We start from the raw sequence: 21,634 nt of genomic DNA, 5'->3' as shown, positions 1-21,634 counted from the left end.
TTTTAAAAGGCTTGGCCACGAGCGTAAAGCCCTGGGACACGTGTAAGTCCCTGGGCTTCGAGAAAGGGGTGGGGGCAAGGCTAGAGGCCCCCGGCACAGCGGCCATTTGCTGCTGTGCCGGGGGATCGCTTGCCGGCAGGGTGCCAGCGCGCGCAACCTGCACCTGGCGCAACAGGGTCAACAAAAATTTTGGGGGGGGGGGTCTAGGTTAGGGCTGGGGGTGGGGTGGGAAAGGGGAAGGGAGTCTAGTGTAGGGGGTGGGAAGTTCCCTCCCAGTCCACTCCGAAATTGGAGCGGACTGGGAGGGAACTGTGCAAGGCTGCGAACGTCGGAACATGCAGGACGCACAAGTGTACACCCCCTGTGCACGCCGACCTCCGATTTTATAATATGCGTGCACCTGCGCGCACATGTTATAAAATTGGGCGACCATGGGGTGCGCGCCAGGTAGCGAGCGCAAGTTTATAAATCTACCCCTCAGTCTTTAAGCCACTTCTCTACTGAAAGAAAAATAAATTGGATTAAATTATTTTTTTTTCCGGAGTGCTGAAAACTATAAGGTGGATTTTAGACCCGAGCACGCGTCCATGTGTGCCCGGTTCCTGGCGTGCACAAATGGACGCTCTGATTTGATAACATGCATGCGTTGCCGCTTGTGTGTTATAAAATACGATACCTGTGTGCACATGCGTGCCTGATTTTATATCTGTGAGCGCATGTGCAGATGGGTCACGACTTGTGCGCGCAAGGGGGTGATTTAAAAAAAATATGTGCGGCGACGCTATCGGCCCATTCCCAGTCCGCTCCATTCCCAGTCCTAAGGAGTGGATTGGGAGGGAACTTACCTATCCCCCTACCTACTCTACCTCCCTTTTCCCTCTCCTCCTTGCCCCCTAAAATCCCCCTCTTTTTATTTTATTTTTTTTTTAGTTTTCGAACTTACTTCATCTGAAGAGATGAAGTGAGTTCTCCTTCCCCGGGACAGCGCAAAATGGCACTGTCCTGGCCGGCCCTGCCCCTTCCGTGCATACCAGCAGATATGCTTTTGGCTGGGCTGTTTAGAAAATGCGCTCTTCGCGTGCTCTGCTTGGCCACGTGCGTATCTGCCAGGATTTGTGCGCGCTGGTGTTTGAAAATTCAGCCATTAGTTTTCACTTTTGGCATAACTTTCATAATATGTTCTAAACCCCAGTTCTTTCAAGCTCCAGTCTAATTAGGTGTTCATGCTTCATTCATAAAGACCTTTATTTTCAGTTTTTATTTAATTTTTTCCTGGGAATTTCAGTGTCTATTACAAGAGGAACAAAAATATTTACCTGGAAAAATCCTGATTCATTTTTTTCCACTGATTTATGCCATTTTTGTTCTTGTTACAATAAATACTGATAAATTTCCATTAAAAAATTGTAAAATAAAAACTAACAATGAAAGTCCCCATTCATCACATACTATTGATGCTTTACCGCCCAAAAAAGATAAACATTGGCATGGCAATTGCAATTGCTTCCTAAGGTAAGAACCATGGGATACCACAGATTGCAAAAAGCTTAATGCTGACATTAGTCTCAGATAAAATCATTGAATTTCTAGAGATTTTTCTTATTTTCAGATACATGGCATTTCATTTCTAATAGATTTTTCAGTGTTAAACGTTAACGATGATAAAATGGAAATTTATGGAGGCAAATAATGCAGAAAAGAGAATGACAGCAATCAAGACATACTGTTAGGGTGTTGAGGAGCTACGAGTTCCTGAGTGAGGAGAACAAATTTGCAGATGGCACAACATTTTTATTTATTTATGTATTTATTTAAAAACTTTTCTATACCGTCGTTAAGCTAGGTACCATCACAACGGTTTACAATAAGGCACAAATATTAATGTTGGAAAAAAAATAGTTAAATCACCTGCGGATTGTAATAAATTACAGGAGAAACTTGCAAGACTGGAAGACTGGGCATCCAAACGGCAGATGAAATTTAATGTGGACAAGTGCAAGGTGATGCATATAGGGAAAAATAACCCATGCTGTAGTTACACAATGTTAAGTTCTATATTAGAAGTTAAGCATTAAAGTGGATAATACATTGAAATCATCTGCATAGTGTGCTATCATGGTAAAAAAGAAACCAAACAAAAACCCCCAAAAACCTCCGCCCTCTTCCCCACCCCCTAAATCTAACCTAGTTTTCCCAATATTTTTTATTTTATTACTTACTACTCCTCTGGAGTAGCAGTAATCTCTGCGTGCCGACCAGCTGCCGGGCGAGCTCTTCCCCGGGACAGCGTGTGGATCTTTGAAAATTTACTAGTTAGGGAATAGTCACTGCTATTATTGGCATCAGTAGCATGGGATCTACTTGGTGTTTATATACTTCCCAGATACTTGTAACCTGGATTGGCCACTATTGGAAACAGGATGTTGGGCCTGATGGACCCTTGGTCTGACCAGTATGGCAACTTCTTTTGTTCTTATGAGAAGGCAGGTACATTTTGTCAATTTGATTGCTTAGCAGGAGGAATGCAAGCATTCTCTGTAACCATCTTGATGTTTCCTACTATAGAATTGAAATGGATCGTTCCACTGAGAGACCTAGAAATTTATTATTTTCGAAATATGCCTGTTTACAGAAAATTCCATATGAGGGCAAAGGACACACTTTTTATAATTTATGGTGTTTCATTTCTTATGGTTTGCCAACTTGAAAAACTCATTCAGCTTGTGTTACTTAGATGACACTTTCAAGAATGTTTCCATCTACAAGTTAATATATAAAAATGTACCGAGCAAACAGTAAAGGTTCTGCAGCAAATCTATTCATGTAAATGAAACCTTTAGGGCAATGGTGTAGATGGACTAATCAATCTCTGTTCAACTTCCTGCCTCTAAATGCTGCCCCTCTTCCTTCATAAAGCAGTAACTCCGTTACTGTCTGACTGGAGTAAGAAGCAAAAGAGAGCTCTGCTGGAAAAAGAGAGAAATACCAAAAATATACAGCTGTAGATGTGGTATATAGAATCAGATAAGCGTATAATATACAGCTGTAGATGCGGTATATATAATCAGATGTATACTATACAGCTGTAGATACAGTATATAGAATCAGATAGGTGTATAATATACAGCTTAGATATACTTCTATCTGCCGATTCTATATACCATAATATACAGCTTTAGATATGGTATATAGAATCGGCAGATAGGCGTATAATATTTAGCCATATTCATATAGAAGGCTTTGATTTAAATCAATATGATTTTGGGTAATATATTTTGTTAACACTTTAAAAATATTAGAAACAAATTAGATTTTTGTTTTTCATGCGCAATCCTTTATACGAAAATAGTTTTGGTAAAATAGTTCATAGCACTATTTCAGATCTAACTTAGAAGAAAATCTAATTGTACTGTTCATGCCAGTTTGCCTTAAAAGTAAACAGGATATTGGAAATTATCTTTTATAAATAATACAATAATTTACATACTTCTAGCAAAAATGTTCTGCCTGTTTGTAAACTCTGTATACTGGTCCTTACTGTCTGTTTCTTTTCCATAGATCATTTCTTTCAGTGCCCAGATGATGATGATGATGATGAAATACATTCGTAAAGTGAGCCTTCATAATCTCCCTAGCCTGCCAGGATCACCATCTTTCAAGTCAACTGTTTTAGGCCATACTGCATAGGCTGTGCTCATACAATGCTCACCACTAGATGCTTGCTCCTTAGGATTAGGGACATGCTTTTATGCTTAAATGTGGGAAGTCCCACTAAAAATTATTGAATTAAAATAAATCATTACATACCTGCACACTATCAAACACCAGTTGTACAGTACGGGCACTGAGATAATTGACAGCCATCTATAATACAGGTTACTTGCTGGATCAATCACAAAGACAACTTTCTTCTTTCTGAAAAAAGCAACCGTTATTTAAAAGAAATGGCAGGAAAGCTAAAGACTGTTCTTTTTTTTTTTTTTTGTAATATAAAAATGTTATTACCGGTAGCTAAAGACTTTTCTAAATCGTGAGCATTTCCTGTGGGATTCATGAATAGCACAGTTCAGTACCATTAGCCATAGAATGCTTGACACAATGAGCTTGATATTCAGTTAGTTGAGTCTCTAAATTTAGGGATCTCAAGGCCTGATTAATCGAGGTGTTTTCCCATAGACACAGAAGCGGAGAAAGGCTTAGTGAATCAGGCAGTACATTAGGCACCTATTTTCAGCCACTCTTGAGCTAGATTTAAGAACCTATCTTAGATGCCTAGTGCTGAAAATCAGTGCCAAGCGCCTAATCTAAATCCCAACCCCTGAAGCTGCCCACTTCTTAGGGCCCTAAATTTAAGGTCCTAATGAAACTAGGAGGTTAAATTTAAGAACTGAGACCTAGTAAATTTTCAAAAGAATCACTTTAGGAGCCTAATTAACAAAGTTAGGATCCTAAACCCTTTGAAAGTTGGCCTCAATGATCCTAAGGTCTCAAAAAGCAGAATATGAAAGACTATTATATGTCTACAAAAAAATAAAAGAGAGTGATTTTATTTTGGAGTCACGTGAAAGCATAGATAGCGGAGGGGCTGGTGAGGAAGCTACACCCAAAGCCTAGCCCCCCTTTTGCAAGATCCTGCTGAATCTGGGAGATTGTGTAGTGCAGATTACACAATGCAGGATCAGACCAACGGTTCTGTTTCCAATAGAAACATGACAGGAGAAAAAGACCATATGGCCCATCCTTTCAATTAATTTAGCATTATAATTCTCATCACTTCCTTAGAGATCTCCCCTGTATTTATCCCATGCTTTCTTCAATTCAGATACTGTTTTTGTCTACTACTTCCACTGGGAAGGCTGTTCCACACATCCACCACCCTCTCTGTAAAGAAATATCTCCTAAAATTATTCCTGAGTCTACCCCCTTCCAACCTCATCACATGACCCCTTGTTCTAGAGCCTCTTGCCCATTGAAAAAGGCTCACCTCCTGTGTATGGAAACCTTTGAGATGTTTGAATGTCTCTGTCAAATCTCCCCTATCTAATCTTTCCTCTAAGGTATACATGTTTAGATCTTTGTCTATCCCGATATGCTTTAGAATGAAGACTACTGACCAGTTTAGTAGCCACCTTCTGGACAGACTCCATCCGGTTAATATCCTTGTGAAGGTGCGGCCTCCAGAATTGTACACAGTATTCCAAGTTGAGGTCTCACCAGGGACCTATACAGGGGCAATATCACCTCCCTATTTCTGCTGACCATTCTTCTCCCTGTGCAGCCAAGCATCTTTCTGACTTTTACCATGGCTTTTATAGTGGCGAATCACTTGTCAGATCTCTTCCCCATTCATTCCCAGATATTGGAGGTGGCAATCATCACCACACCTGCTTGGTTAATAAGTGTTAATGGACCTGCCATCCAGAAATTTTTCAAAACCTATTTTTAAACCTAGGGCTTTTTCCTGGGTGATAATTCCAAATGTGGTACCCAACATTATGACCATCATAGTTATGATTATGTTTCCTATGTGTACCCTTTTCACTTGTCTACATTATATTTCATCTGCCATTTAGAATTCCAGGTCCCAATCTGGCAAGGTCCTCAAGCAGTTTTTCACAGTTTGCTTATATTTTAACTACTTTATATCATGTTGCGTCATCTGCAAATTTAATCACCTCATTTGTTGCTCCCTTTTCCAGATTAGCAAATAAGTTAAACACTGGTCCCAGCCCAGATGCCTGGGACTCTCCTGTATTTTCCTCTTTCCGTTAGGAAAATTGACCATTTAGACCTACTCTTAAGAACATGCCATACTGGGTCAGACCAAGGGTCCAATAAGCCCAGCATCCTGTTTCCAACAGTGGCCAATCCAGGCCATAAGAACCTGGCAAGTACCCAAAAACTATCATTGAACCAGTTACTAATCCACAATAGTTCTTTTAGCTCATGCATTACTCATGTTTTTGCCCATCAACACAGTTCTCTGTTAACTGTATATCCCAAGTTACACTACCCCCTTTTTAGCTATTCCCTATATTTATTCACGTTATTTTGACAAGTTATTGTTGTCTATGTAATATTTATTTATGTTCTTATGTTCAGAAACTCTGTTTATTGTAACGCCTTAACCGCGACAGTTTTGTTCTATGGAAACCGACCTGATTTGATACTTGTATTGAGAAGGTCGATATATAAAAATCCTAAATAGATAAATAAATAAATAAGGCATTGCCTCCGATCCCATGACTGTTTAATTTCCCGAGGAATCAATTATGAGGTACATTATCAAATACTGTCTGAAAATCCAAATACACTATGGGGTAGATTTTAAAACAAGCCCGTGTGCGTCCATGTGCATGCGGTTCCTGACGTGTGCACATGCCAATTTTATAACATGTGCGTGTTCTAAAATCTGTGGGCTGCGCACATATGCGTGCCAGATTTTAAAATCTGTGTGTGCATGTACAGACGCCGTGCGCGGTGGGGAGTTTAGTAAATTACGCGTGATGATGCAATCAGGCCTTCCCCAGTTCCCTCCCAGTCTGCTCCAATTAAGAAGCTGACTGGGAGGGAACTTTCCTACCCCTTACCTAAACTGCCTCCCTCTTTCCCTCTCCTCTCCACCCCCTAAACCCTTCCCAGCAACTTACGTTTTTTTTAGTTTTATTACTTACTGCTCCCCTGGAGCAGAAGTAGTTTGCGCAGACTGGCCAACTGCCGGCGTGCGCTTCCACGGGATAGCGGCTAATGGCTGCTGTTCCAGCTGACCTTTGTCCTGTCCCTCCCCGCCAAGACCACGCCCCCCAGCCCTGCTCTTTTTCAGGGCCCGGCACTTGTGTGCGTATCGGCAGTTATGCGCATGGCTGGGCCCTTTTGAAAATGCGAGTGGGGGCCTGGCCACACGGGTAAATGCCGATTTTTTTTACGTGTGCGGCCATTTTGAAATTTGGTCTTATATTAATGGGTTCACCTTTATCCACACACTCATTTATACCTTTAAAGGATTCTCATAAATTAATAAGACATAACTTCCCTTTGCTAAATCCTTATTGGCTCTTCTCCCATTAAATCCATGTTTATCCATATGGTCAGTGATTTTGTTCTTATCAATAGCTTCCACTATTTTGCCTGGCACCAGCATCAGGATTATTGGTCTGTAGTTACTTGGATCACCCTGAAGCACTGTTCCCTCTAAGCTGTGTACATGCACATGGCAAAACAGTGCTCACAAGAAATCCTGATGACGATTGCATTATACTGGCTCATAAAGCACAAATTTGAACTCTGCTTATAAAAAATCACAGAAAAGACAATTTTTGCACATAGGCAGGCCAATACAGATGGTACGCTTAGCCGAGCGCACCATATAGCTCCCTTTGGCCGCGCATTTTTGAAGCGCTATTATTACCTATTATACTGTAAGGGGTAATGGCGCATGGAAAATGCACAGCCAACCACCCCCCCCCCCCCCCGAAACTAATAGTGCTCTTCACATGCAAATGCATGTTGATGAGCCTATTAGTTAGTCACCCGCAATTGGCAGGCGTTAATTTCAGATGGCACCGAGCAAGTGTACAGATAAGCAGAAAAAACTGCTTATCTGTACACTCTCTAACTTAATATAGCAATATTAAGTCGGAGGCCACCCCCCCCAAAAAAAACTTCTTTAAAAAAAAAAAATCTGCCTGCGGGTTGGAAAATGGACACTCAACTTTGCCGGCGTCTGTTTTCCAAACCCGTGGCTGTCAGCGGGTTCGACAACCGACGTCGGTAAAATTAAGTGGCTGTCAGACCCGCTGACAGCCGCCGCTTCCACCATTAAGGAGGCGCTAGGGACATTCAGGCCTCCATTTAAATAAAGAATTGCGTGCCCAGTAGAGGTGCCTGTGCACGCATCGGGAGAGGAAGTGCTCGCCTCCCGCGGACTTTATTGAATCAGCCCTAGGGTCAGGGAGATTTCAACCTGCAGCCCCAGGTGTTCAGATGCCAGGAAATTTGACAACAGAGCCACAGGGACTCTGAAACAGCAAAGAAGTCCTGGTAACATACAAGAGATGAAAAGATAGTGAGAATCATCCATGGAGGATCCCTATTGGACCAACAATAGGTGTGGACCTAATAGACTACAGAATATAAGGAAATTCTTTCAACCACACCTTTGCTGGTCCAACGGCTCAGCTGGTGTCTGCCCTGTGGAAGCGGTATTGGTTTGGCTATTTGTCTCTGACCTTCTTGTGTTCTTTGCCCAGTCTGTGCCTCAGTTCTCACCCTTATGTGATCCCTGGTCCTGGATCCTATCCGTGCCTGTTTCCTGTTCTGGTCCTGCATGCCAGTCCAGCCTGGTTAACTACTTCATTGGAAGTCCTGATGGCCACCTGAACCTGTGGGCTCGATCCATGAGGAATGGCGGCTCTTGCAAAGTGAAGATGTTCAGCCCATCCAGGCCTCTTCAGAGCAGAGTGGACTGTGACAGTTTGAAGCAGCCCAAAATCAGGGTCAGGCTATGGAACAACTGGAATCCTGTGTCCAGAGTCTCACGCGGGCTATACAAGATCTGCAGGCATAATTCCAGACCCTGCAGAAGCAGGTATATTACCTTCATTAGTTTACTAGCTCATTGAGTTTGCAAGGACTCGAATTTGTTCTGGTCTACACTACTCTGCTGCTTCCGTGTTGCTGCTGGAAGCTCTCTCTCTGCCCTTCGGGGTAACTGCTAACCTGGGTAACCGCTCCTCGGGGGCCCTCTGCTTTATTTCAGGTGCCTTACAGGGAACAGGCACTCGCTCCTCGAGGGCCTGCTCTCCCTGCCTCGGTGCCTGTACCTTCTTCAACATATCTGGTGGAATTGCATACCAACAGCAAACACGCTGGGGTACATTTTAAAGCACAGCGCGCGCGCGTACTTTATAAGATACTCGTGTATCTTATAAAATCCTGGGTCGGCGCGCGCAAGGGAGTGCACAGTTGTGCAACTTGCGTGCGCCGAGCCCTGCGCGCGCTGCCTGTTCCCTCCGAGGCCGCTCCGAAATCGGAGCGGCCTCGGAGGGAACTTTCCTTCCGCCTCCCCCCACCTTCCCCTACCTAACCCACCCCCCTGGCCCTATCTAAACCCCCCCTACCTCTGTCGCACAAGTTACGCCTGCTCGAGGCAGGCGTAACTTTGCACGCGCCGGGTCGGCTGCCGCGCGCCATGTTCCGGTCCGGGGGCTGGTCCGGAGGCCACGGCCATGCCCCCGGAATGCCCCCGGGCCGAAACCACGCCCCCGCCCCTGGATGACGCACTGGCAACGACACGCCCTCAGACACGCCCCCGATGTGCCGACCATGTCATGCCCCCCGACACGCCCACCCCAAGAAAGCCCCGGGACTTATGCGCGTCCTGGGGCTTTGCATGCGCCGGAAGCCTATGCAATATAGGCTCAGCGCGCGCAGGGGCGTTTTAAAAGGGTTACACGCATAAGGTACGCGTGTAACCCTTTTAAAATTCGGCCCCTAGTGAGTACTCTATCTCTCAGTCTATCTCATCCACAGTATCTCCTAGCTATGAAACCTGCTGCGGAACCTCCTATCATCATCAAAGAGAGAAGGGCTCCCTCTGCCGAGGTCTCTGAGACTGCAACTACCAGACTGCCTCACTACTGCCACCTCTGGTGGTTCTCTTCAAGCTGTTTAATAAAGAACTAACTGTGTTTTGTGCATTACGAGTCTAGCCCAGTGCTGTGGCTCTTCATGGGGCTCCTTCCCATGGGCGTGGTCATCTCCCACAGCACCGAAGGACCCACCAAAACACACTCAACCATAATAGTATGACACCTGTGGCTTCACTGTAAGACACTTTATTATGGGAACTTTCAAGTAGAATGAGGTCCAAGGAAGTGTGATTTAAGGGTGTGACTGATGGAAGGGTTCTCTCCTCCCCCCAAAGGGGATGGTTTTGGAGGGGGTATATGGCATGGCTTCATGAGTCATGGAGAAGAATTACTAAGAGGAGTTCTGAAGTGCTAGAATTTGAATCTGGAGCTGAGGATTTCATGGCACGTATGTGGTAGAGAAACTGTGATCTGTTTTGGAGAATGGGAAATATTTTCTTAGACGAGGGCTAAAGACTACCCTGAGAGGGAAAAATCGTCAGTGACTGTACTCAAGTGACACAAGAGAGTAACTATCTTTGAACTGTTAGACTGTGAAGCTGTCTTATTGTTTTTTTTACTTATGCTTCCTTGTTGCAGTTGTTGATATTGGAATTGATCAGAGCCTATTGACTGCATTGTGTTAACTATAACATAAAAATGAGACTATAATACTCCTTCATGTCATTCTGAATCAGCAGTATGCTTTTAACCGATCTCATTCTGTTTTCCATGACAGCATTTTACATGGCAATTAACTGAATATATGGTAAGACCAGTGTGAGAGCAAGAAGCTGAGGTCTTGGGACCAGATAGCTAACGACCTGGATTCTCTGGACCAGTGGCTCTCAAGCTTTTTTCTGTCTGGGCACACCTGACAGATGGTTCTCACATGCGTGACACACTGAACACGTGACCATCACCAGGCTAAATGTAAACAAACACTCTGCATTCCACAGGAACCCCCTCGACCCCCAATAATGGGTGCAGAGCAGAACTAGGACATTCCCCATTCAATTTACCATACAAAAAAATATTTCTGGTGACATCTCAATAACAGCAATATAAATACTCTCTCCTACCAGGTGCAATAGCCCTCCTTATGAAAAAACAGTAATTTACCACCAATGTATGTTCTATTGAGAAAACACAACAAATAATATTGATACAAATGCCTACATGCTAGTAAAATACTTCACCTCTGTCACACACATAGAATCAACCTTCACCAAGTACAGAAAGACCACAAATTACAAATATGGAAACAGAAACTCGAATGGAAACCCAAAAAAGCCACTCTGCATTCTGTGCAAAACAAAAATATAGCACCTATCAGACTTCCAGGATCTGAAATAATGTACACAAACTAATATGCACAAAGTTACACCTGCATTATGGAACTCAAACAGCAACAACTCTACCTATGAAAAGGCAGCACTGCAAAAATGACACCAGGCCCTAAACACCAATACACCTCTTATTAGGAACACAGAACAAGCCAAGCTGCTATAGCAGTGGTGTAGCCATGGGTGGGCAGCTGCCTGCCCAATTTGGACCCAGGCCCACCCAACTGGAACCAGAAGTGGAGCACTGGACCTGCAAGGCCATCGTGGGATCCAGGGGTGGATTGGCCTATCGGGCCGTTGCTGCCAGCCGCCGCCGGAGACCAGGCCAGTGGGGGCCGAAGAAATAAAGATCGGTGCTGCTAGCTGCCGGTGGAGACAAGCTGATCAGCTGGGGGCCTTTGTGTATATGTATTTGACATCGGAAGGGTGCTTCTGTGTGTGTGTATGTGAGAAAGGAATGGCGCTTCTGAGTATATGAATGTGGCATGTATGTGAGAAAGGAATGGTGCTTCTGTGTGTGTATATGTGGTGTGTATGTGAGAAAGGAATGGTGCTTCTGTGTGTGAGACAGGGAAGATGTTTCTATGAGAGTGTAATGTGTGTGGTGTATATGTGAGTCAGGGAGGGTACTTGTGTGTCAATGTGTGTGCGAGAGAGAGATGGAGCATGTTTTTGGCTGGCTTGTGGCTATGAGAGAGAGGGCATGTGTGTGATTGAGCCTGTTTGTAAGTGAGATAGAACATGTGTGATTGAGAGCTTGTATGTAAGTGAAATAGAGAGAGCATGTGTGTGATTGAAAGCCTGTGTGTAAGTAAGAGAGAGCGAGAGCATTGTGTGATTGAGAGAGACTGGTCAGAGAGGTGAGGTGTATGTGTGAGAAAGACTGATCAGGGAGATGACTGGTATGTGTGTGCTTGTGTGTGTGTGAGAGAGAAGAGACTGGTTGTGGTCCCTAAGGAAGAGGACCAGGAGGACAGCTTCAGCAGCTACTGCTGTTTCTGGTGTGGCCTGCAAGGGAAAGGAGTAGGAGAACTGCTGGAGAGGGTAAGTAAAGGTGACTTTTTAAGTTCATTTTTCTTGATTTACTACCATTTTAATTATTAGGTAGTATGTGATAGAGATGTGCATTCATTTATCACGAATTAGGCAATTTCAACAAAATTGCCTAATTCATAGTGGTTCGGGGGACCTGAACCATGAAACGGATTTTCCCCAAACTTCAGGTAAAATTTGTTTTTTGGGTTAGTGCGGGGGTAGGGGCACATTTAATTTAAAAAAATCAAAAAACACCCCAACCCTTCAAATTTACTGTATTACAATCCCCCATCATCCCGATTCATCCCCAAGACTTAAATAAATGTGCCCCTCCCCCCCCCTGCACTAACCCGAAAAACAAATTTTCCCCGAATTTCAGGGAGAATCCGTTTCATGGTTCAGGTCCCCCGAACCACTACGAATGGAGACTGACCCCCCCCTCCCCAAAGACTTGCCAAAAGTCCCTGGTGGTCCAGCGGGGGTCCTGGAGCGATCTCCTGTACTCGGGCTCTCGGCTGCCTGTATACAAAATGGCGCTGATAGCCTTTGCCCTTACTATGTCACAGGGGCTACCAGTGCCATTGGTCGGCCCCTGTCACATGGTAGGAGCACAAGATGGTGCCGGCCGTCCATTGCACCTACCATGTGACAGGGGCTGACTAATGGCACCGGTAGCCCCTGTGACATCGTAAGGGCAAAGGGCCATCGGCGCCATTTTGATTCATAGCAGGCTCGACAGCCCGACGGCCCGGAGGGAGAGATCACCCGCTGGACCACCAGGGCTTTTAGTAAGTCTTAGGGAGGGATTGGGATCGGGATGGTGGGGGTGGGTTGTAAGAAAGTAAAATTGAAGGGTTGGGGTGGTTTTTTCCCAATTCTTTTTTTTCCCCCCGATTCTTTTTTTTTTTTGATTCATTTTCCGACTTGTTTTCCTGATCCCTGCCGACAAAAAACGATCCGCCGAAAAACGAAAATTTCGACGAAGTGCCCAAACCGAATACGTCCCAATACGAAAAAACGAAGCTCATCTCTAGTATGTGATGTGTCTGCTGTTTGAAATATTTTATTGGTGTTTGGTAAAGCTTTCAAAATTTGCATGAGTCTTTAATTATTGGATATTCTATTCATCAGCTGTTTTGAAATTATTTTATTAGTATGATTTTATAATTATGATTAATGATTTGTATATCTTGATTTTATTGATTGTTTCATGAGGAATGGTGAAATTTTTGTTTTTCCATTGTTGCACTGTATAGAGTCTGGCGTGATGCGTTTTACAGTTCACTTTTTGTCTGCACATTTCTATTTATACTTTATGTGGTTTTATTCTGTATTTGGTGAGGGTTTGTGTTCTGCATGCAAAGACTGAGATGAAGCATTCTTTTAACATGTGGTTTCTCTGTAGGGGATCTGTAGTAGCTTGGCCTGTTCTGTTTTCCTGATAGGAGGTGTATTAATATTTTAGATTCTGGTGTAATATTTGTGGTATTCTTTTTCATAGGTAGGGTTGTTATTCTTTGAGTGTTGGCAGATAGTACTGTGTTGATATGGGAGGACCATGCCAAAATATATCACAATAGGTATGATGCCATATGAATTCCAAGATGCAAAGTTTTCTTGTTGGCATCACAACAGTGCATGAAATTATCACAAAGTATATATTAATTTTACTTCAGAATGTCACTTTTCATGTAAAATATGTTATAAATGCATAATGTAATGTAAAATTGTGTATGGGGAGGTGGGGGGAGGGCGCCAGGCTGTAAGGTTTGCCTAGGGTACCTAATACCCTTGCACCGGCCCTGTGCTTAGCAGCAACGCTCCCCCCTCCCCACCCCAAAGTACCCCTGCAGGAAGTTTTTTAATGCTGGTAAGTGCTTGAAATAATTGAGGTAAAATGTTTTAAAGTTTCATGATGCAGAATGGCTATTGCAAATTTCTTAGAAAGCCATTCTAGGGTGCAGTATATGGCATTATTTATCAATAAGAAAACTAGTAGGTCTCAGTCCTGCATGCCTACAGCCCACCCATGTTAACCTTGTGCCCACCCAAAAAATCAATTCTGGCTATGCCACTGTCCTATAGATCCCTACCAAGAAACTACAAGCTTGCAGAACACCCTTAGCTGGGTCACACACGCAGAACACAAACAGACCCTCACCAAATACAGAATAAAGTGACCATAAAGCTAATGTTTATGTTTTTGCATTGTTTTACTGCTTACAGAGTTTGACTTCTTGCTGTTTCCAGTTCAGTTTTTGTCTCCACATTTCTATTTATACATTCCCCGAGAAATATAAAATAATCTAAAACTAGAATATAAATGTTTCAAAACAACTGATAAATGGAACATCCAATCATTGGAGAATTTTTAATAATTTTGAAAACTTTTTTAAACACCAATAAACTATTTCAAATAGCAGACCCATCACATAATATCTAATAATTAAAATGGCAGTCAATCAAGAAAGATAAACTTAAAAAGCCACCTTACTTACTCTCTCCAGTAACTCTCCTACTCCTTTCCATTATAGGCCAATAGCACATATCAGAAGCAGCAAGGGCTGCTGAAGCTCTGACTCACGCTCTTCTTCCTTAGGGCCCATGACTAGTCTATCTCACACACACCAGTCACTTGCCTGACCAATCTCCCTCACTCACACACACAATACCAGTCATGTCCCTGAACAATCTCTTTCTCTCACACACACCAGTGATTTTCCTGAGCAGTCTCTTGCTCTCACACATTTCTCTTACTAACATACACATTCTCTCATACACTTACACACATGCTGGCTCACTCTCTGTCTCACTCACCCCCACCCACAACCCACATAGCAGCTACAGCACAAGGCAGCCGGTATGCTGCTATTAAAAGCAGAGTCCTGACAGGCTGGAAACTGCAGCAGGAGTGACCTCCCCAGCCCCACAGGGCTAAGAAGGCAGCACTCAGCTTTTGCTTGTGCTGCGATCGATCGCGGCACACAGCAATCAACTGAGAATATAATTCTATGCTTTTCTCCCTACCCCAGCTTTTTTTGTTTTTGCAGTTTAATTATTATTATTAATTGTATTTATTTTATATTTTATATTTATATATATATATATATATATATTTATATTTATATATTTTATATTTTCTTGCTGGTGTCATGCTGGCGAGAGAAGGGGAGGTCGGAGGGGGGGGAGGGGGCAGCCGTGCAGCGGCGCCGTACTCCTGCAGGCCCTGGCAAAGTGGCTGGCCAGCATCGAATGCGATTTCTGCAGCAGCAGCAGCATGCAGGCATGGCCTTTTCTTCTTCCCATGTGTCCGGTAAACATCACTTCCTCTTCCGGGCCACAGGGGCGGGAAGAAGAAAAGGTCACGTTCCTGTTGCCGGCTTCCACAAACACTGCTGCCGTTCCCCTCGGGGCTTGAATGTGCTAATAGCCCGGGCAGGAACGGCAGCAATGTTCATCTTGCTGAGGTGAAAGGGGGGGGAGGGGGAAGAGCAGCGGATGTGCCACACACCTGCCGGTGTTTCATGACACACTAGTGTGCCGCGACACACCGGTTGAGAACCACTGCTCTGGACTATAGTGCCCAAGTTATAGTACAATATTTGAGACATCACTGAAGAATTTTAGAGCTGCTGTTTTGTGTAATATATTATAATCCAGGAAAGGATAATCAATGAATCAATCTAGACAGACACAATATTGGAACTAGTGTTCCATGTGTGAGTAGTTAGCATGCAGTATCTAAAGCTGGTATCGGAATGTGTTAAAATACTAAAACAATAAAAACGTGATCACCTGCCATAGATTCTGTGATATTCTAGCAGTGTGATTCCTCCTTTATAGCACAACTTCAGTTAGGAGGAACATCTCTTAATTTCCTGCACCATGTTTTATGGCAGTCAGATTCTGTTATAGCAAACTGGCTTCTAGTTCCTTTATTTTTGTTGGTTGTTAATAAACAAGTCACTGGTCTACATAAACAGAAACATCTGTTACCTGCTTGAGAGTCATTTTACCCTCCAGTGCCTCAGGTACAAACAATAGGGCCTGATTCACTAAGCATTTTACCCATAGACACAGAATGAGAGAAGGCCTTAGGAAATCAGGCCCTTAGATTGTGAGCCTTCTGAGGACAGGAAATAACTCACCGTACCTGGATGTATCTGGCCTTGAGCTGCCAAGGAAAAGGCCTGAGCTAAATAAATAAATAAATACAAGCCAATGCAGAATAAAACTTTAAGCTACCTTACAACTACAAAGAACGTATAAGGAATGCAGATGAGAAATCACAGCATATCAGGAGCCCGTGTTCAGCATGTAGCCTCGTAGGAAGAAAAACTAGATTGAAGCATGCAGGCAGCCTTTCAAGTACATATCTAGGGTATCGCTAACTTAAGCATAATGACTTGGCTTAAAATATGTTTGACGTTGGCTCTTCTAATACAGTACCATATGGAAGTGGGTACACAGAGCCCAATGGAGCAAATTCAGTCTGTACTGACAACCAATTACTATTCAGAATAAAGATGAGAAGCTCTTCTGTTTACTTATAGTGAGCCATAAAATAATAAATTTCACTCTGAAAATATGCATGTGCTCGTCAACCTTGATTCTGAATGAAGCGTATATATGAGGGGAACTATTTCTTTGTTTTAAGCTTCCTATAAGGACCTCTCGCTACCTGGTCTCACCCACCTTCTCCCGTAGGTTCTTGAGGAGATTCAAGCAGCCTTGTTGTGCCCATACTAATATGAAGACAGGGAAGGGGTGACTTCAATCTCTACCTTCTACCTCAGATATTAGGAAGGTTCCCTGTACAGATCCACCCGCTGCGGTATACAGCCCTCTCCTGGAGACACATCTAATTAGGCTGCTTTTTGGAATATCTGTAATGAATGTGTATGGAATAGATTTGCATATATTGGAGACCCAGTGTATGCAAATCATCTCATGCATATTTGTTCTGGCAACCCTAAAAACCCAACCGGTTAAGTGTGCCTCCAGAAGAGGGTTGGAAAACACTGATATACACAATGCAAGTAACATTTACAAAGCTTCCCGCTGTGGTCAGCTCAGGGGTAAAAACAGGGCTATTCTTCTTCTCCTCCACTTAGAGCTCCAATCTCTTGACTCCTCTCTATCCTTCCTTCCTTTCTTTTCCTATCCTTTCTTACCTCTTCCAACAGCCCAAGTATGGTGGCTTTAGGGAGAGATCTATGCCGGTTGTAGGAGGGAGAGAAAATTACAATGGTGTACATTCCCAACAAAATATCAGAATATTTGCTGCATTTTAAGTTTAAATAATTCAATAATGCATGCAGGAGAAAAAGCTAACAAGAGATAGCAGCACCACTTGGTAATTAGATAGAGGCAGCCGAGTGGCCAAGATAGCTCTCTATAGGATACTTTTCAGTCACAGCCTAACTGGCTAGATTGTAGCTGAAAATGATCCTAACTTAACCTATATTATAGCCATTTAAGTTTTACTGTAGAATATTTATGCCCCTAATTCCTTAAGTAGGAGGGCAGATTCTATGAAATAAGATTCCCCCCATCTCTCCCATCAAATCTGATCCGTTTGTCCAACCCCCCTCCTCTCCCTGTGGACTTAGGATCAATCCCCTCCTGTCTTGTTACCCCGCTATTCACATCAGTCTCCCCACTGGCTTGACTACCTTCCGTGACAAGCCAATCTGTCAGTGTCTTCTGCTTGTTCTCTTCCTGTATTCTCCTCCTGTATTGGCTGCTCTCCTCCTCCCTTCATAAGCCAGCGCTCTTTCCCTTTCCCCTGCCTACTCCCCCGTTGCATGACCCAGGACTCTTTCTCCAGACGTTTTTCTTGTCTTTCCTCCCAAAGCCATTGCTCTCATCCTTCGCCTAGTTACCCTACCAACCTGTGCTTTCTTTTATCTCTATTGCCACCTTCTGTCATTTCTCTGTCAGCATGGAGCTGTCCCGACACTGATGCTCTTCTACTGCCCTTATAAATAAAATCACACAACCGGGGGTGATAGAAGAGGCTTAGCAGCTGCTCTGCTCCATGTTGCACTTTTGACAATTCAAAAAGATTTCCTTTTGCCATTGAAGAATAAGCTGGTCCCATTTCAGCTTACTTTTTCCCTCTGCCCAGTGTCTCTGGATGGGCCACAATGGACTGGGCATTGCTATTGCTGTCCCTGCTGGACGCCTCCTTCAGCTCTGGACCCCGGAAACGTTCCAGGAAGGAGTCTGGTCTTTGGTCTTCGTGGTTCAAGCGCCCTGTGGCCCAGTTTCTTAAAGAAATAACAAACCGTGATAGCCTGAAAGAAAAGGAAAATTGAGAGGAATAGGAAGAAAGTTACTATTGGTAATAACTTGGGCTGCAAAGTATCAGCTGCATTTCACTGTGTTACATTTTTCCCAACAAGAAAATATGAAGCTTTAAACAAAAGCACATCTCTTTTGGAGGAGCACTGTGCTTGTCAGGCGCACAGGGCCCCTAAATCTCTCCCTCCCTCCCTCCCACACAGACCTTCCCTCATTTCTCTGTTTCTTTTTCAAATTCTCTTTAAAATGTATTTTTTTCCTCACCATTGCCTTTTACTCCGTTTGCTACTATTATTTTGTATGACAATATAAGCCCGAATTCAGGGGCACTGAGGGAGCAGACAAGTTGTCTGGCTGAAGTCAGCCAGACAACTTGTCCAGGATATTCAGTGGATTGCTGTCAGTTAGGTGCTCTACTGCTTGTAGCCGGATAAAGTTCTGGTTAGCCAGATGAACGTATCCAGCTAACTTTAGGACCGCTCTCCAGCTCAACCTGACAGCCAAATAAGTTGTCCACCTAATTTAACTCTGCCCGGGTACTGGTTTCCAGACCCCTTCCAAGCTATCTGGATAATTAAAGGTGCTCAGTGTGTGGGGATTTTAAAAGCTCACAGTTTATTTTCCTAAGTCCCAAACGTAGCTGGACAAAGCATTAAAATATCAAGTGCTACATTTAACGTTTTTCCTTGTCTTAGTCTTTTTTTGTCCCCTCTGTCCTAGCACCCCTATGAGCTGCTCGGGCCTGAGAGTTACTCTGACCCGTTGTGCAGATCAGGGTGAAAAATGCCTCTAGAGCTCTCATTGCTTTGGCATTTCTGCAGCAACTCAGGACCTGGAAAGAGGCCATCCCCAAGCTACTGATCAGTGAATGTGATTCATATTTCTAGTGATCAGTCCCTTCAGATTATTTCCATATTCTTTATATTCAATGTTCATCAGATTTAAATTTGTTTGATAAATTATACCTACCTTCATCCCTGCACTCAAATGAACCAGACAGCCTACATCAATCTCCAGCATCTATTTTTATTCCCCTCAAGCGAAACACACTCCCAGGATTGCTGCGCCTCTCTGCAGTTAAATGTCCATGCATCATAGAACAACGTGCGGACTTAGATGAGGTGAGGGCGGGCAATGCTCAGACAGCTGATTCCTGCAGATAAAATGCTTATTTTTCCTGCAAAAATAGCTTTCAAAATTGTCCTCCCCTGTTTTGGGATGTGCAGCTTTTTAAAGTATTTGCTTACGTATTGTGTGTGTGATTTATTTAGAGTTTATTCTTTCATTGTTTACTTAATGATTGATAAGTATATCTAATTTGTATATGGGGAGGGCAAAAGCTTTGATTATTAGTGCAATCCTCATGGGTAAAAGTACCCTTGGAGTCTGCACCAGCACAGGTAGTTTTGATTATTGCCCCATACAGGTGAATTTTCAAAAGTTACGCATGAAATGTAATATACTATTATAGCAATTTTCAAAAGCCATTTACCCACGTTAAGTGCATTTAATGCAGATAAAACCTATTGACAATTCAATGGTCCATATTGTAGCAATTTTCAAAAGCTCATTTACACATGTAAAACCCAATTTAAACATAAATGCTTTTGAAAATCAGGCCTTATGCTTTTATAGCTCAGATGTAACAAATGTACTAGTTGCAGAGGTGTGGATGGCCCTCACTACATTTATTTTTGCCATTTCTCCTTACTGCCTCTTTCCATTTCCTTGAAGTCTGCAAAGCAGACTTATCTTGCCTGGTCATGGGGAACATAAATGTAAGACCCAGGGAAACCAACCCCAAGTTCTTTCTTCTAGCCAGTAGATGTCACTGGTGAGCAACATTGAAAATTCCAGTGGCCCAGAGCTCTTTGTAACTGTTGGGCAAATATAAGAAAGATGTGATTGAGATCACCTAAATCCCATCTTCTTATGAATATATTTTGATAATTCTTATGTGATGCTTGTAGCAGAAGAAGATGCTAAACAAATACTTGGAGTTCTTGGTGTACCTAATAAGTTTGCAATCGTATTTTTATGCGTGCTCCTTGTCAGTCGCAAGCAAAGCTTGGGTCTTTCCTAGTCTTGTTTTATTCATTAATGAATTTATAGTGACACCAGACATGAGCAGTATAATACTTCATGGTTCCCCCTGATGAAGAAGATATTTGAAACCCGGTCCCGTGTCGGGGAATAGAAGGGGTAGAAAATAATGGAAGATTCTTTGAGCGTTAGATAAGTGCCAGATTTTTAAATGCAAAAAGAAAAATATACAAATATTTAAATGTGAACAAGTCAGTACCGATTAAATAAAGACTGAAAACTCTTTAACCTGTAGTGCCTAGTATGAAAGTCCTTAAGTTATTAAATATTACTATTCTTTGGTGTTTGTAGAGATGATTGAAGGAAATAGAAGTTGGGAGGATTTGAGATTTGCATTGCTAATTCTTTTGTCAGTTCAGTAGGAAGGGATCAAAACGTACAAAGAATCCAAATTTCTTCATGGCCAACATAGCTTTCAGACCGCTGTTAGGGGGCCATGGACTACCAGAGATCTTTCTGAACCCCAGGCAACCTGAGAATCAAAATATGAATGTGGGATACATGCCCTGCCATTTGTTTATGAGATCAGCCCACAATTCAGCATTTGACTACCACATCAAATAAACTGAAAATCATTCAAAGGTTTGATAAATATTAAAGATGACAGAGCTAGGGTCTAATTCTTAAAATATTTTTTTCTATAGGCACAGAATGGGGAATAAAGCACATAAACAGAAAATTGTATCATGCTTACATTTCTAAATTCTATCCCAATTTTATCATAAAAAAAAAATAAAAAGTACTTTGATTTTATTCAGTTGTCCTCACTATAGGCAGACAGGAAATCCACAGAGTGTATAGAAAACAGAAGACTGAGGTATATCTCTATTTGGCTGTCAGTCACAATGTCTCCATCAGTTTTCTTCCACATTTCAGGCAGTCTGCCACAACCTGCATTCATCTCTTTTATCCTCTTCTTTGCTCCTTCCTCCAGCCCAAAGCATATTCCATTCTACTGTAATTTAATTAGCTTGTGAGTACAAAGCTCAGTGCAGACTGAGGATCCTCTTACCTTAATGAGATGCTTTGCTAAGTTCATATGGCCTAAACATGTTAAGTCCTCTGTTAAAAAGCAGATGTCTCAGTACCCCCTTGCTTCTGAACAAATGGATTACCTCGTGCATGCCATTGACCTTATTTAAAAATTCTTGTAAACTTCTTAAATCGAAACAATCTTACTAGGCAGTGAACACCAAAAATATTTGCATCAACATA

The 21,634-nt window shown here is 42.9% G+C and overlaps 1 protein-coding gene across 2 annotated transcripts in view; it reads right to left on the bottom strand.

Moving 5' to 3' along the window:
• Positions 1 to 21,634, bottom strand: part of CNGA3 (cyclic nucleotide gated channel subunit alpha 3) — a 56,434-nt gene that overhangs the window by 26,851 nt on the left and 7,949 nt on the right. Inside the window, exons 3-5 of one of the 2 annotated variants that reach the window (XM_029601876.1) lie at positions 18,124 to 18,309; positions 6,769 to 6,775; positions 3,808 to 3,911 (exon numbers count right to left, since the gene is read on the bottom strand). In XM_029601876.1, the coding sequence (XP_029457736.1) occupies positions 3,808 to 3,911; positions 6,769 to 6,775; positions 18,124 to 18,309 (297 nt within the window). Of the gene's footprint in view, positions 1 to 3,807; positions 3,916 to 6,768; positions 6,776 to 18,123; positions 18,310 to 21,634 lie in introns of both variants that reach the window. The other variant, XM_029601875.1, reaches the window with a different exon arrangement.

This window comes from Rhinatrema bivittatum, chromosome 5, assembly GCF_901001135.1.
Source record: "Rhinatrema bivittatum chromosome 5, aRhiBiv1.1, whole genome shotgun sequence".
Taxonomy (NCBI): Eukaryota; Metazoa; Chordata; class Amphibia; order Gymnophiona; family Rhinatrematidae; genus Rhinatrema; species Rhinatrema bivittatum.
This window is presented reverse-complemented; position numbering and strand designations above follow the sequence as displayed.